The following is a 16,065-nucleotide window of genomic DNA, read 5'->3' on the forward strand; positions in this document are numbered from 1 at the left end:
CTAGGACTGGGGGAGCTTCGGGAAGGCAAAGTCAAGTGCCCACCCATCTCCAATGGGGATGCCTGGGACGTGCTGCCGTGTGGCTCTCAGGCCGAGGGAGAGGGAGGAGATGCTCGGCCTGGTGTTGTCACTTCCCCCAGCAAAGGAGACAGACAAGATGTTATCAGTAAGACAAACCTTCCGAAAAGCTCCCCCCTTTCAAAAGCTACCACTTCCCTTGCTTATTTCATGTGGTTCGAAGGGGCTGGGGCTCCTCCCTACACATTCAGGGTTTAAAAAATAAACCCATCTAACAACATCCTGAGTGTGTCCTTTTGCCCAGACCCTCTCCCTCTTCTTGGCCTTCTTTCTTTCAGGAACTTTCTCAGCCTTAGAGAGCAGAAAAGACGCAGTTCACAAGTTCTCCCTGCTCCACCGCTGCGGTCCAGCCCCGTCCTCACACCCGAAGCCCCCGCCCCTCTCTGGGCCCCCTCTCCTTCCTGCTCACTCCTCATTAGGAGCTTTGTGTAAACAATACCCTCCCGTCGCAGACAACAGTCGGAGTATATATTGTACTGAAATAAAAACAAACAAGGGTCTTCCTAAAGGCCTCCTAGTCCTTGGCAAGCTCAGTTCCTGGAGGACAGCCTGGGAGGGGCTGACCGGGATGATTTGAGCATGACCATGGCTTGGAGGCATCAGAGGTCACCTCACAGAAGAGGGTACCTCGCAGTCCCCCCTGGAGACAAATTTTACTGCTTCCAGCCGAGCTGCCATGATCCTATGCCAATGCCCCCAAGCAAGAAACAACAAATGCACAGAACTCTGTGGAATTTCTCCCCCACCCCCCCTCCCCCAGTCTACTTTGCCTCCTGCTTTAGCCAGCTCTCAGAAAATCTAGTGACGGCCATACTGGGGTGGGAAAACCAGGGGGAAACCGATGTCTTCTAAGAAAGAGGAAAATGCTTCCCACTTACATTGCTAATGAGTTTCTCCAAGTTTATGACTCTCTTCTCCTGCCCCTCAGGGACAGCGATGCTCGGGCTCCCCAATGCCCCTCCCTTAACCCCATAACCCTCCAGCACTGGCATTCCAGGCCCTCAAGCACGCGCATCGACCCTGAGGAAGAAAACCTTCCCTCCGGGGTAGCCCTACGAAGTGTCTAGGGTCTGCAGTGTCTCCATCCTGTGGCTCCCGTGCTCAGACAATGCACTAAGCTAGCCTGGGAAGGCAAAACTTGCAAAGCATCAAGGACGTCTATGCAGAACTCCCACCCTACACTTGGGATCTGCTTTCAAGTTCCCAAAAGGTGGATCCATCCCCTTCAAGGCACTCGATGCCCTAAGGACAAGTGCAAAACAGAGTTTAAACCCATCAACTAATGGACACCCAAGTCTGCAACTGCAAGCCCCTCAAGCCAGTAGCTACTTTCACAATAACCAGGAAACAGCACCCCACCAGTCCGCAGCTGGCCCCCACTTCCTCATCCACGGAGCAGGCCCAGCGTCCTGATGCGTAGGAGACCGCAGAATGACCAGCTCAGGGGCCCGAGTCGCCACGGATGCATCCAGTTTAAGCACATAAAAATGAGAATTAATCCCAGACCAGCTGGGGCGGCAGAAGGCCACCCCCATTCCTCCAGTGTCCAGTCATTTCAAGAGGTCTTGAAACTGCCAGGAAAAGAAGAGAAAATGTCTCACCTGAAAGCCCCCCAGGGGCCAGATAATTCGTTCCCCCTGTTTCAGCGGAGGAAGGCACAGCATCTGGACAGTCTGCTGTGGATGTGAAAAGAGAGAAATAAATAAATACACAAATAAATAAATAAAAACACCAAGATTAATTTTTATGCACATTCTAAACAGCATTAAAGAGAAACCACACATTCCAAACAGCTGACTCCCGCCGCGATGCTGATTATTAATGGTCTGCTCAGGCTTTGCTGCCCATCATAAGACAGACCACAGCACCTTGTCACCCGTCTGGGCTCTGGGCAGCCAATTAATCATTAGTCAAGTCAGGCTTGATCACAGACTGGCTGGAGTTTCTCTTTTATTGCAAATCCCCCATTGAGGAAACCAGGTAGTTCCCAAGGTCAAAGGACGCCTGGGTTCTGTTCTCAACCCCGTTGCTGCCTGCCTACCAACCATCCCAGAGAAGATCAAGGGTGAAGCCTCCTTGCTCAGATCCCGTGGCCTCTCTGCCACTCCCATAGACCAGTCTCTCCCTCATCCTGTGAAAGACAGACTTCCCAGTTCTTTAGAACTTTCTCAAGACTTCCCTTGGGCTGAATGAAGGGCCGTCTTTTTCCTTTTTTTTTTTTTTTTTTAGATCTTATTTGAGAGAGAGGGAACACGAGTGTGGGGAGGGGCAGATGGAGAAGCAGTCCTCCCCCCCACCACCCCCGCGGAGCAGGGAGCCCAACATGGGGCTCCATCCCAGGACCCCAGGATCATGACCTGAGCCGAAGGCAGACGCTTAACCGACTGAGCCACCCAGGCACCCCTGCTCTTTCCTTTTTAATTGACATATAAGAAGTATGGCAAAGCATACAAATCTCAAGAACCCGGCGAATCCTACTCGTGTAGACACCTGTGTAAAGCCACCACCAGATCAGGACAGAGAACATTCTCATGAAGGCTCCCAGCCGGAGGGGAGATGTTCTCCCTCCTTCCAGGCCTGGTCCAAACTCCTTATCTCTGGAAACCTTCCCGGGCAGCCCCAGACCTGCAAGGCTCCCTGCCCTCGGTTCCCATAAAATCTTTCTGGCACCCAGTACGTGGAGTTCCCTTCTGCTGTCTTTGCTGATCTTGTACCTTCAGATCCCGTCTGCCCTAGCTAGACTAGAAGCTTCTCTTCAACATCTCTGTCACCCCTCAGGTGCTCTGAATGGTGACCTAAATGTTAACGAGGACAATGACAACTCAGGCCGAGAAACAGACTCGACAACCTCCCTCCAAGCAACTAAACCAAAAAATAATGCCTCCGAACCACAACTAATTAGTCCCATGAAACAAAAACACACAAGACCCTTAAGCTCCGTCACGCACCATTGCCAATGCCAAACTTCCAGAGAGCCATAGGGAAAGGCCGGCTTGGGAAAGGGGCTTCCCAGCTCTGCCCCTAGCACACTAGGTTAGATGGTGCAATTCCAGCCCCCTCAAGCACCCCAGGTCACCAGCAGGATGTCCCTGGGGTACTAACCAGTTTCCCACTGGATCCACTTGGCCACACTGGCTGACAGGAACTCAAATGCAAGGGCAGCCCAGAGGCAAGTAGCCCATCAGCAGTCTCCATCTCGCCCCGCCAAAAAAGAGGTGGGGGGCTGAGCATGGCTTACACAGGACCCCAAAACCGCCTCTGGGTTTCTGCCACTGCTTCCTCCAGCTACTAATCCCAGGGACAATCCCCCCCCGCCCCCCCCGCCGCCTTCCCCACATTCCCTGGCATTCTCTCTCAGGCTGGAAGAACAACTTTTCAAGAATTCTCACCAGGGGAGGGGGGAGCACAGGGGCGGGAGCGGTGGCTGGGGAGAGAGAAAAGACTGTGTGTAATCTCATTTTATCAGGGTAAAGTGTAATTCCTAACAGGAATATACAGTTTTACAGGATACACTTAATCAAATGCAAAACAATAGGGGGAGCAGGAAATGGAGCCGCTTGTTAACTGGTGTAAACCCTGCACTTTCTAAACTACTTTGATGGCCTTCACCATGTTCTAGAGATAGGTTTTACCTACCCACACAAGCGGAACACACCCCCACGTTAAACATGATGACTGATACACAGCCACGGCCCCCCGCCTTCCTCCAGCTTTGGCTGGCTGAATCCCAGGGGCCAAGTGTGTGTGTGTTTCAAAGGAAGGGCCCAGCATCTCGGGGCAGAGCTGGGACCACATTCAGGGTGTCAGCCCGGCTCAGATCAAAGGTAAGCCAGCTCCTCACTGGCAACCACAAGCGTTTTTATGAAATGGTGCTCTGCCCTTCTGCAGAGCCTTTGATCTCAGGAGGGATTTACAAACATTAATTAGGCCTCCCTACCACCCCTGTGAAGTAGCAAAATATACCTGTTCGACCCACACCCGGGTAAACTGAGGCGTCACTGACAGCCCAAGGGGCCACCCAGTGAGCTGGGCCATGCCCAAGAGTTCAGTGCTCATCTCGCCCATCCCACAGCTCTCCCTCCCCAGGCATCCCCAGGCATCCCCAGTCCGTAGTCAGGCCGAGACAGTCCCAGCATCCAGTCTGGCCTCGAGCTATACCACCAGGCTCATAAAGGTCAAAGAGGCCACACCTCCATCCCTCGCGCACTAAAAAGCTCCAGGGAGATAGACCTCCAAAGTTAGTGTCTCAGCCTCCACCTTGTGTCACTGGCTCTCCAGAGCCCAGGCTGCACACACACAGAAGTTCTAGGCCATTCCTGGCTCTCATCCATCGTTAAACATTACCAAGCGCCCAGTTAAGTGCTGGGTTCTCTGGAAGGAAAACAGTCCTTCAAAGACACAAACCTGGGGACCAGCCAAGGAATGAGCTGTTCAGAGGGGGTACAAGGTGAGGGAGCTGGGGATCCCACTTCTCTTACCAAGAAAGAAATGGTTCCAGGAGAGCCCGGATGTTCTGTCAACTTAGTTCTGAGCTTCTTAAGTGGCACCAGGGCCCGAGGAACCCCATCCCCGCTCCCCCAACCACAACCTTACCCTCAATGTCCCAGCTCTGGCCCCAACCGCAACTCAGACGAACCCTGGGTACAGCACGATCCACCACATTGGAATCATTCACATTTTTAGGCAGGCACATCATCAGGCCCGTAGAATGAATGAATGAACCAATTAATGAGCAAATGAATCATCTCACTCTTTTAACTCTTTGATCATCTGGACTTAAGGAGGTTCAGAAAAGTTAAGAAGCGTGAGTTAAGAGGTAAAAACAGGGCCAGATCCCAGACTTCTCAACTATGCTTCGGAGGCTTGATCCAGCAAATGGGTACTGATCACCTGGGCCCCAGCCTACTCAAGGAGTGTTTCCAGCAACACCCCTCCCACCGCCAGCCACTCAAGCCGTCTACACCGTCAGATACGGAGGACACAGGGAGCAGAGCCCACAGAGGAGTCCCCTCAGCATCCATACACCGACTTCTACTTTGAAACAGCATGTTCTTATATCCCTTGTGGAAGGAGAGGGAGTCTTCTTGACTTCGAATAGCCGCCCCAAGTCCCAGCTGTCACCTTGCCCCTAGGTTCAGTTATGTCTAACTCACTCCTGAAGTTCCTGCTGGTTTGGGACCACCCAGCACCCAGGTCTACAAAGCTCAGGCCCTACCAGAGGCTACCGCGGGATGGCTTGAACCACAGCAAAATGAGAGCTCCCAGCTTTAAGCCCCGGAGTTCCTCCAAAGGCTGCAGAGGTACCAGGCCCCAGGTCCCTTCCCACCACCTCTTCCAGAGCTGGAGACTTCCCAGAAGGGATTCCCTGAGTTGTGCGACTGGTTAAGATTTTAACAGTTGTCCATTGTAAAACCTTGCGACTGGTTCTCATCTAGTTACCCAAGACCAAAAATCCACCCTAGGGCTCAGACGCTTAAGAACACGAGCAGCTGATCTCAATTCCCCAGCCCAGCACTCTCCTTCCATACGGAAGGTTAAGAGGAAAACCTGGGGCAGCATCCCACCTGTGTGTGTAACCTCAAAGCCCCAGCCCCTCCCCTGTCCCCAGCCCCACCATTCCCAGACCTGGCCAGTCGCCAGGGTGTGAGGACAGTTCTTCCATGGGGGGACTTCGCCTGTTACCACCTCCTGTCCCTACACAACAGCGCCTTTTTACATTCCTTTTCTTTCTTTTGTTTTGTTTTAAACAAAACGTTTTGGGTGAGTAACCAGCTGTTTGAGTTTCCGATTGGCAGGTTAATCACTTCCTATTGGCTGATCTGGAAACCCCCCCCCCCCCCCGTGGAAATGGCACATTCCTGTCTTTGTGGCTTCTCTGTTTACACACATTTTGCTACCTAATGTCAACACTTGCTAATGAATAAATCTATCACTCCACTCACTGAAAATGAGGTCCTGGCCCAGCAAAAGGACTGCCTGCATCCCGTGAACGGATTTATCCTGGTGTCTCGGCAGGAGACCCAAGACAGCGTGGCTCTCCCTTTCTTTGCTTTTAAGAGGTTTCTGGGAGCATTTATTGACCCCTCCAGCAATCTTGACTCCTGGGGCCAAGGTAGTTGACTGGTCTTTCTCTCGGTTAAGGAACCCCTCCAGATTGGAAGGATACAGAAGTTAAAACCAGAACAGGGCAGAGATGGCCCCTTGTAGGACGAAGCTCATGAAAGAACCCCTGGGTCTCGGATGTCAAAGCCCAGTCAATCTACATTCTTTGAGAAAACAGAGCGCTGTGACTTCAGTTAACGTTTGTTACAAATACAGAGAGCCGGTTATCTCCTCATTAATGACCATTTATCTGGTGTTTTGTAAATCGAAAGCAAAATATCACATGCTTTGCAGGCACTTATTAGACGGGCACCAGGCAGACAGCAACGCCTCCCGACTTCAGGGAGCGGCGGAGTCCCGGGAGGGCTGGCTGCACAGCGCGGGCTTCGGTTACACCGTTCATTAAAGTATTTAATTTATGACAACGCCCCAGCAGAACTTTTAATTAGTGGGGGGAAAGGCCCAACAGCCAAAACTCATGAGGCGGAAGGACTTGTGGAATTCCAAGAGAGAAATGGGGCCCAACCCTTCACGTCTCCTGCGCCCAGAACCTTGGCAAAACAAAAATGTAACAAGGGTTTGCATTCTTCAGGTACCAGTAGGTGGGCCTGAAGGCCGGAAGTTACAATCAGTACTTTTCAGCTGGTGAATACCCCACCCGGCCCCCACTGTGGAAGAAGGGGCTCTAGAGCACCGGGGCCCATCTGGGTTGGCACTCCCAAGCCCCAGATTCGCTGCCCCGCTGCCCCCCAGCCCTGCGGGCTCCACAGGGTGAGCCCCTGCCCTGCCAGCCAGCAGCTGAAAGCAGAGGACAACAGGGCTGGTACCAGTCTCAAATGGGCTTTTGCTCTGGCTCCACGCCACCCAGTGACAAAGCAACAGGCAGGCAGAGCTATGCTCAAAACTTGTGTAGTCCCTACCAAGAATTCTGAGAAAACCCAGGGCCGATGTGACTTGCAGGTGTCCTCTGCTTCCACTGCCTTGACTTCTTAAATTTTCTAACCTCTTACTTCCAACCAAAGCCTTCTCTGCACCTTTGAAACTGTCTTCCCTCTCATCGAATTATCCACTCTTCTCACTGACTCGCTGGCACAAAGTCTCTGCATTTTCCCATCAACCTGTCCTATCTGGCGCCTGAGACACTCTGCGTGGATCAAATTCCACATGGTAAGGCTGAGCCAACTCTGGTGAGAGTGAAAATACATTAATAAAAAAAGAAAAGGAACAAAACGTAAAGATCATCTAGGAACACCTCTGCAAAAAAGAATATCTAGAGAGAGCGAGCCACACACGCACGCACGCACGCACACACCTCCCTCTCCAGCCACAACAAAAACAGAAAAATCCACCAAACTTCCAACAGAGGAAGCCCAGAAATCACCTCGGGGCAAGCCCAGCGCCTCCCCAAAGCCGCTGCCTCGACTTAAAAATCCGCGTTCTCGAGGCTCCGTTTCTAACTTAAGATAGGAAGGGTATTTTTAAAAATCATCCACTCACCAGTTGGTTTGAGAAAATCCATCGGGTATCTGGAGTAAGGAGGAGGGGGAGACTCTGGAATTAAAAAAGTAAGAGAAAATAAAGGCCGAGCCATGAGAAAGAGAGATAGAAACTTATGATAACAGAGGCATTCTTTTAGCCCAACTGTTTGTCTTAGCTGTGGGGGTTGGAGGCAGGGCCGCGAGGCGGTGATTGCCTTGATATTTAGCTGTCAGATAAACAAAAGAGGCCGCCTGGCGCCAGCCTCGCCGCTCCGCTCCTCCACGTCTGCAGCCGCCGCCGCCGCCGCCGCCGCCGCGCTCCGCCGGCCCCGCTGGAAAGCACCGGCTCGGCCCGGGCCGCGCACTTCCCAGTTCACGGGGCGGGGAGCGACAAAGCCCCCTCCCTGTCCCCCGACCCTTCAGAGCCCGCTCCCGCCGCACCCCCCAGCCGGGGGCGCAATTCCCCCCCGCGCCCCGCGCCCCCCGCCGCCGCACACCCGCGCAGAAACTCGGGGATCCCCTTTTCCCAGCCCACCCGGGGGACGCGCCCCAAGTGCGCTGGTGAACTTGGGAGGATCTGCGGGAGCCCGAGGCACATCCCCCGCCGCGCACAGAGACTTGGAGAAACGGGAAGCGGGGGAGGAGGCTGAGACAGGATCGAGCGAGGGAGGCTGGGGTCTCAGAAGCGAAGCCCAGGCCCCGGCGCAGTAAGGGGCGACCAGGGAGGGCTCGGAGGAGCTGGGGACAGACCATCCTGGAGTCAAGTCTGTGCTTTACTGTACTGGAAGAAAGGAAGAAGTTGGGGACACCCGACTTCTGACCGCTGGCTCTTTTCCATCCTGGCTGGCGGACTTGAGAGGAGATACCCAGTTGGGCCTCCCATCCTACCCCTCTCTGCCCCAAGACCCCAGGGCTGCGCGGCCAGGGAGTATCCCGACGTGACTCTCCTTATTTACTGAAGGCACAGACACTTCCAGCCTTTACGACTCGCTTCTCCCAACCTTCCTTGGCGGGCTTGGACCGAATCCAACTCGGCCACACACCTCAACGCTTTTCCGGGTGCACGGGAGGCGTGACCCCCACTTCTCTCCGCACCCCCTAGCTGCTGTGGAAATGAAGGCAACTCATTTTTAACTGCGTGTCTGTGGAGTGTGTGCCTGAGTAGTGCCCACAGCCCACCTAGGGGCATCAAACGAGAAAAACCTGGAAGGGAACCCCCAGGGAATGCCCTTGCAGTCTCCCTGTGTCCTTTCTCTACTTTTGTCCCCAAAGTCTCTTCCCAGGAGGGGATGTATACCCCTCCCCGAGGTGGCTGCGCGCGCGCGCGCGCGCGCACACACACACACACACACACAGCCCCGGGGGGAAAGGGGGTTCTTCCACCACCAGAGCGTCAGGAGAAGGGAAAAGAACCGGGTAAGCGCGGAACAACTTCTTACCTAGTTCGCAGAGTCGGCTAAGGTGATGGGGGTTGCAGCACACCAGCTCGGGGTTGATCTTCCCGTAAGATTCACAGCAACACAGCCTCTTGACTTCCGAGGAATGCCTGAGATCCGGCCACCTGAACACTTTGCACAGCAGGAGGGGGAGCGAGTAGGACGAGGGCGGCTGCGCGGGCTGCGAGCCGGCGGGCGCCCCCAGGCCCAGCCTGCAGTCCAGGCGGCCGGGCAGCAGGAGGCACGCGGTGCGCGTACCGCCGCGGGACTCCACGGCCTGGAGCAGCAGCTCCAACTGCCGTTCCTTCAGTTTCTTGAGCACCGAGTGCGTGAGCGCCTTCAGATCCGCCTCGGCGCCCCCGGCCGCGCCGGCGCCCGTGGCTGGGGGGTGGGGATGGTGGTGACCTTTGGCACCTCGGACCGCCTTGCCCAGGCAGCAGCCAGCCCTGCCCGAGCCGCCGCCACCGGCCCCATGCGCCCGGCCGTCCGTCGCCCCTTCTCCCCGCACCTCGCCTCCTCCTCCGCCTCCCCCCGCGCCCTCCTCCTCGTCCTCGCCGCCGGGCGCACGGCTCCTCCAGAGACGCCGGACGAGCGCAGATCGTTTGGTCCTGAACATGCGGGGCGAGGAGGCGAGGAGAAAAGTCGTTTGCCGGCTAAGGAGCGAACATGACCTCCGCACACCATGAAGAAGTCGGGCGCCGAGTTGGGGCAGCAGGCGCAGGCGACAGCAGCAGCAGCAGGGGCCCGGGCAGGAGCGGCGGCGGCCCAAGGGGCGCTCCGTGGCATGCGCCAGTCTCCCGGAGGCCGGGGCGCGCGCGGGGGCCCGGGGGCGCCCGCCGGGGCTCGGGGGCCTGCGCTCTGGCTGCCCCACCCCGCGCGGCCCGCGCCGTGCGCGGCTCTCGGGCCCCGGCGCACCCCGGAGGAACGCGGCCGCCGCTTCCCTGCGGGCGGCTAAGCCTGCCCCGGTCGGCGCCTCCCAAAAAAGAGGCCCCCCCGCAGCGGCTCCCGAGTGTCGGGCTCGCCAGCCTCGGCTTCCTACATGGAAGATCCGCGGGGGCAAAAAACGAAAGGCGTTCGGCTGGGCTGCTGGAGGGAGGAAAAAGCCTCTTTCCCCCTTGCTAAGCAACTTAATTTGGGGGTGGGGAGAACAGGCAATTAAAAAAAAAAAAAGCAGGCACGCGATTTATTTTTTTCCTCTATATCCTTAGTAACCGGATCTCCTCGAATTCCGTGCACACGAAGACTCGGGGGAGGGGGCCGAGTGGACTTCACCCCACATGAGATGTTAAGACAGCTCTCAAAAATCTAAGAACCAAATATGCAAAGCCCAAAATTAAAAACACCACCTCCTCGCACCCCCGGAGGTCTGGGGGTGTCCGGCTGGACCTGGGGTTTAAAAAAAGAAAATGTTTACAAAGTAGAACAAGACGTTCGAGGGGTGGAAGAAAACGTATCCACGAGTTACATCCCCCTTTTTTCCTTGCAGAGCCCCGCTGGTCTTCCTCTCCTTTTCTTCTGCCAAGGAAAAAAAAAATCGTGTATTTTTTTAATCCACAGAAAGCTCTGGCTAGGCTGCTTCAATCCTCGGCATCTGGGTGTTTTAGGGGAGTCTGGTCTTTCCTCCTGCGCTCCCGGGGGCCCCGGTCCTCGGCGGGGACTTCCTCGGGGCTGGCGGGGGCGCAGGGGCAGAAGATGCTGCGGCGGCGGCTGCGCCCGGCGGGGCTGACAGCGCGGGGGAGGGCGGCGCGGCGGCGGCGGCGGCGGCGGCGGCGGGCCCCTGGCGGGTCGCGCGCTCTCGCCCTCCTGGGCGCAAGCTGCTCACTAATGCGGGGGCCGCCGGCGCCCCCTCCCCTGGCCGCGGCTGGCCGCCGGGACTCCCCGCAGGAGCTGCTCGCCGCAACCCGGCTGCGGCGGCAAAGGAGGCCCGGGTGTCCTCACGCCGCCTCCTCCACCGAGACTCTCCTCGTCGCGCCCGGGAGCCTCCTTGTCCCCCGTCCGCCCTCTCCTGGCGCTCGGGTCCTTCTGCCGCCGCCGGGGGCTCGCCGCGCCGCACTCAGGGTCTCCCGGGCCGGACGCTCGGCAGCTCGGCGCCGGCGGGCTGGCTCTGTCTCCGGCAGCTCTCTCCCGCGCGGCGAGCGGACCGAGCACGGCGCCCGGCTGGCTCGGCTGGCGCGGCTCGGGGACTGTGTGCTCCGTGCGCCGAGCGAGTGAGCGAGTGTGCCCGCGGCTCGCCGCCTCCCTCAAGGCCTCCCGCCCCCGCCCCCTTCCCTCCCCCTTCCACCCCCTTCGCTCCCCCGCCCCCAGCCGCCGCCGCCGCCGCCTCCTCCCCGCCCCCCGCTCCCCCCCCCCCGCCCCCCCCCCCCCCCCCCCCCGCCTCGGGCCCTCTGCTCTGCTGGTTCCACTGCGCAGTGGCGCGCCCGGCTCCGGCCTCGTCACGTGGCCGTCTAGACACCCTGTCGCTTTAAAAAAAAAAAAAGGCGATTGTGTTTCGCAAACAACAGATCGGGTTTCTAAAAGCTATTTCTCCCCCCGCCCCCCCCCGCCACCGCCACCCCCTCCCGGGTCTGCAGATGGGGGACCCCTGGGAAGGGGGTAGGCGGGTAAAGGTGGGGAGCTGAGCAGCTCCCAGAATCGACTAAGACCTGGCAGATCGGAGGAGAAATGGGAAGACCCAAAAGCGCCGAGCGGGCTTTGCCGGCGGGTTTTGGAGCGGAACGAACCGGTCGGTGGCCCGATTTAGACCCAGCCCCGGGAGCTTCGCAGTGGCTGTCCCGCGCGCGCTCGCCGTAGCGCTTCATTCATTCGTTTTGTTTTAGAGGCCCTGGCGGCGGATCCCCTGGCCGCGCGGGAGGAAAGGGGGAGGAGAGCGCTGTCTCCGTTTAAAAGACATTTACACCGGACTGGACCGAGGCCCTGGGAAGTGTGCGCTGGAGGGAACAGCCGGGCCGCCGAGGGCGGGGAGGCGGCGCGAATGTGACCTCAGCGGCGGCCGCGCGCTCCCTCCCGCCCTCTCCCGCTCCGGGCTCGGGTTTCTAGGACTGCCTGGAGAAGTGTGTCTTGTGCACAGCTCTGGAATGCATTTGGCCGGCTGACGAGCTGCGAGGGGCAGCATCCTGGCGGGAGAAGGGGCGGGGGCGGGGGGGGGGTGGCGCTCGGGCCAGCCGCCGGCAGGTTTCCTCCGGAGCCCGGAAGACCTCCGGCACCCCGCCTCCCGGCGCGCGAAGGTTACCTTTCCGTGCAGACCTGCCTAGGGCATGCATATGCATGCACGGCCTGTTTCTGCGCCCTTCTCGGCCCCGTAGCCTTCAAGGTGCTTAGGGTCATAGAGTTTATCCGCTGACCCCGGGTTCGGGAGAAGGCTAGACCCAGCTGGCAGGTTACTTCAAGGAAGTGGGTCAGGCCCTCGGTAGGGCACAGGACCAAAATGCGTTTGTTTCGTGAAAGCTGATGGTCCTGAGAGACGAAACGATTTAAATATATACACATCACTATTGACGAGGCCACTCGTTGGCATGGTGATCCAACCTCACGAATTATTCAGTGAAATAAAAAAATTTTAAAGTCATTTACAGTTGTGATATCAGGACAATAATGAAACTCATGGAGATGAGATGAACGATGAATTTTTATAACAGGTGAAATGTACTATTTTCATTGTCCCAGCTAAGTTATACGTTCTTGGAAAAGGGACGGATGCATCTTAGCTTTACAGCCCCCCTCCCCTCCAGCAACTTCAGAGGCTATGACTTAACAGTACATGCTTAATAAACACAGGAATCAATGGAGGACTTCGCAAAGGGGCATTTGGATCACTGCCCCCAAATCTAACAAAAGCACCTTGGAGGCAAAAATGTGAGAGAAAATTAGCAACATTGATTACACGATCATCTCCAGGCGAGGGAGCCCTGAAGCTTATTGACAATAAGACACGGGGTGCCAAACAGGGCAGAAATGTGTGTAGGACAGGGCAGAAGCAGGCATTCTAAATATTGACTTTGTAAGGCCACATAGCTGCAATTGTATCAGGTCATAATTTTGTTGTAAATAAAAATGTTGCCTATTGAAAATGGCATTGAGACTGTGTGTGTGTTGAGAGGGGGGAGGCTTTGTAAAGAAGCACCCTGCAAAGACAGCAGCCAAGAAAGCCCAGGAGGAAATGGTGGTAGAAGGGGAGCTTTGGCTCTGGGTGATCCCATCATCATAGGTGGGAAAGACAAAAGAGACAGAAATAAGATTTCTGGGAAATGTATAATATACTCACCTTAGAAAGGCTTATTAAGAATCCCAGACTGGAAGTCAGAAAACCTGATTCCAGGCTGGGGCTCTGCCCTCACCGGTGAAATAACTTGCACCAGTGGGGATCCTCACTTGGCAGGGATTAAAAAGCTTTCTGGGCCAATTTCCTGCCCTCTCAGGGTCCCATTCCCTCTCTCTGCTCTGGGCCTCGCTAGAAGATCTTTGCTTTTCAAGAGAGGCTAGGCGAGGCTGCAAAGTGACAAGAAGACATAAATAGAGAAATCAAATGTCATCATTCTAATTAAGCATCTTGGCTAAATGGAGAATGTGAAGACTCTTTTAGAAATCTGGCCAATGGTGCTAATACTCTGTGATGAGAGGCCAGAGCACACACACAGGGCAGGTAGGCTTAGTGGGTGTTTCAGGAGCCGAATCTGACGTCACGGCTTGTCTGAGTAGAACATGCATATACTTGCAGAGCCATGTTCCCATAGAGTGTAATTGTGGGTGTTTTCATTCAGGCGTCACCTCTATCTTACCCTCTGTACATGGCTTTCCTCCATTTTACTACCCTAGGTAGATGATGGGTGGGATGCTGGGCAAGTCGCTACAATGATTGGTGCTGCTTTATGGCTCCCTGGCATCCCCTGAATCAGTTAACATCCCGAGCTTTCCTGAGAGCCAGCCCCACCCCACTGCATTCTTGTTCCTTTCCTTTCCAAGAAAGAAGCCGGGGCCGTGGAGGAACTCCTGGCTGGCTGGTGTGCCTAGAAAGGGAGTTCCTTTCCTTTCCACGGGCGCAAATGAGACTGACAAGCACCCCGTTTCAAACTATTCTGATCCTTTAAAAAAAAAAAAAAAAGTTTAGGAGTTCACCAAACTATTGTGAATGAGTTTGATTCTAATCACTTGCTGGCAGGGAATATGGAATAAAATCTCTCATTTGCAGTTGTTTATTTCCTGTTGTGGCTTCTATTTTCATCTTTTAGTCACTTTGGTGATAGTAATCAAACCCTAATCATGGTGCAGCCACAAGTCACAGAGACCAAAATAACTTGCAGCAGAGTTCTGACAAACAAGGATGGAGTCAGCTAAAGACCTGGCTACTTAATCACTGGCCACTGGCCCCCGGAGGCCTGCGGGGGGCTGCCACTTGACTGAGCGCTGGCTAAGCATCTAGAGGCGGGAGGAAGCCGGAGGGAAGCGGCTCCAAGGCCCCTGGACTCTGAGCAGTCAGGGCCCCAGAGTGCATGAGGAAAAGCAGGTGGACCCTCCACAGCTGTCAGGGAGGGAAAGAGGGAGCGAGAGATCATCTGCAAACTCCACACCTACAAGCAACCCTCAGCTAAAGCCAAAAGACGGCTGCCTGAGGAAGCCAGGCTTCTTCCTTTCGGTCCTTTTCTCCTTTCCAGGCGTTCCGGGAAGAGAGGGGCAGAGAGGCCCCAAAGCACATGTGGGTGGGTGTGTACTGGTAGGGCTGAGGACAGGGGTGAGGCAGGGCCTCGCGGAAGCCAAAAGAAGAAACCATTGAAGAGGCCAAAAAAGTGTTGGAAAATATCGACATTTCTTGCACAACCGTCCCCTGCAAAATGTGTGAGTGAGCTCTAAACCATCCTGAGCTGGCAGCAGGACAGATGGAAGCAATGGTTCATGCACAGAAGACCGCATGAGTGAGGCCGATGCGACAATCAGCACTTCTTGGCTTATCTTAGAAGAACAAGAACGTAAGTGAATGAAAATGCATCTAATTCACAATCAAATAGAGATGCTATACGCCCCGACTTCATCCAATATTCTTGTAGCACAGACACGCTGTCAGCTGATCCGCAACATTTGCCAGGATGAGAAGAACATTGTTATGGAGGAACGAGAGAAACATCCAGAAAAAGTAAAGATCGAGGACCACGGAGCCATCCAGATACACAGTCACATATAGATACGGTTTCCTCCAGGGAGGGGCACTGGTCGGCTGCCGAGTGGAGCTGGGTGGGAAACCACCGCACAGAACTTTGTGTACCTTTATGAGTTTTGCACCGTGTGAATGTGTTACTTATTCAAAAAATACAGATTTCACGACTTTTTTTCTTTTTCTTTTTTAGAAATCCCTGCCTGCTTTTCTCATTTCCTGAAATTTGCTGTTCTGATGTCCTTGTAGAAAGAGGACTAGTTGGCAAGGTCCCACGTGAAAGTGAGGCTGTAGACAGCTTCTCTCTCTGTGGGGCAGTTACTACAGGAAGGCCAATGACAACAGAGGCCAATGTGTCATCCCAGACGGCATGGGTGGAGGCTGCCTCGTCATGACCCTGGCAAGAGTCAGTGAGGAAACACGCCAGTCCTAATCAAAAGTCATTCTAGATATCAGTCAGGTGCAAGTCCTAACCCGGGACGGACGGCCTCATAAATACTGATGTTGCGACGACCAGAAGCACAGGAAGGAGCCTGCCCCATCTGAGAACATGAGAGCTTTGCTTTTTGGAACAAAAATGTGTTCACAGGCCTCTCCATCCATTCAGCCAGCATTGATTCAAGACGTGGTGCCAGGCACCAGGGGAGACCGCTGAGGGATCTGAGGGTGGCACCAAAGAGCCTCTGCCCTCAAGAAGTGCATGATCTAGAAGGGGGCTAGAAATAGGGAAACAATCAACCCTCACCAAATGTGACCAAAGCTCCCCTCACGCACACAGTAAGAATGCATGCACTTGCTCCGAGAATGGAAAACCAAGCCATTTATTGTC

At 55.4% G+C, this 16,065-nt stretch overlaps 1 protein-coding gene across 5 annotated transcripts in view; it reads right to left on the minus strand.

Moving 5' to 3' along the window:
* The window catches only part of SMAD7 (SMAD family member 7), a 30,648-nt gene extending 19,842 nt beyond the window's left edge, over nt 1-10,806 (minus strand). Inside the window, exons 1-3 of one of the 5 annotated variants that reach the window (XR_003517109.2) lie at nt 9,098-10,806; nt 7,678-7,731; nt 1,680-1,754 (exon numbers count right to left, since the gene is read on the minus strand). Coding sequence is in view for 4 of the 5 variants with exons in the window: in XM_027577185.2 (XP_027432986.1) it covers nt 1,680-1,754; nt 7,678-7,731; nt 9,098-9,710 (742 nt within the window). In the remaining variant the exon portion in view is untranslated. The remainder of the gene's footprint in view (nt 1-1,679; nt 1,755-7,677; nt 7,732-9,097) is intronic. The other 4 variants (XM_027577185.2, XM_027577183.2, XM_027577181.2 and 1 more) reach the window with 4 other exon arrangements.
* Between the last annotated feature and the right edge of the window lie 5,259 nt (nt 10,807-16,065).

This window comes from Zalophus californianus, chromosome 14 (assembly GCF_009762305.2).
Source record: "Zalophus californianus isolate mZalCal1 chromosome 14, mZalCal1.pri.v2, whole genome shotgun sequence".
Lineage (NCBI taxonomy): Eukaryota > Metazoa > Chordata > Mammalia > Carnivora > Otariidae > Zalophus > Zalophus californianus.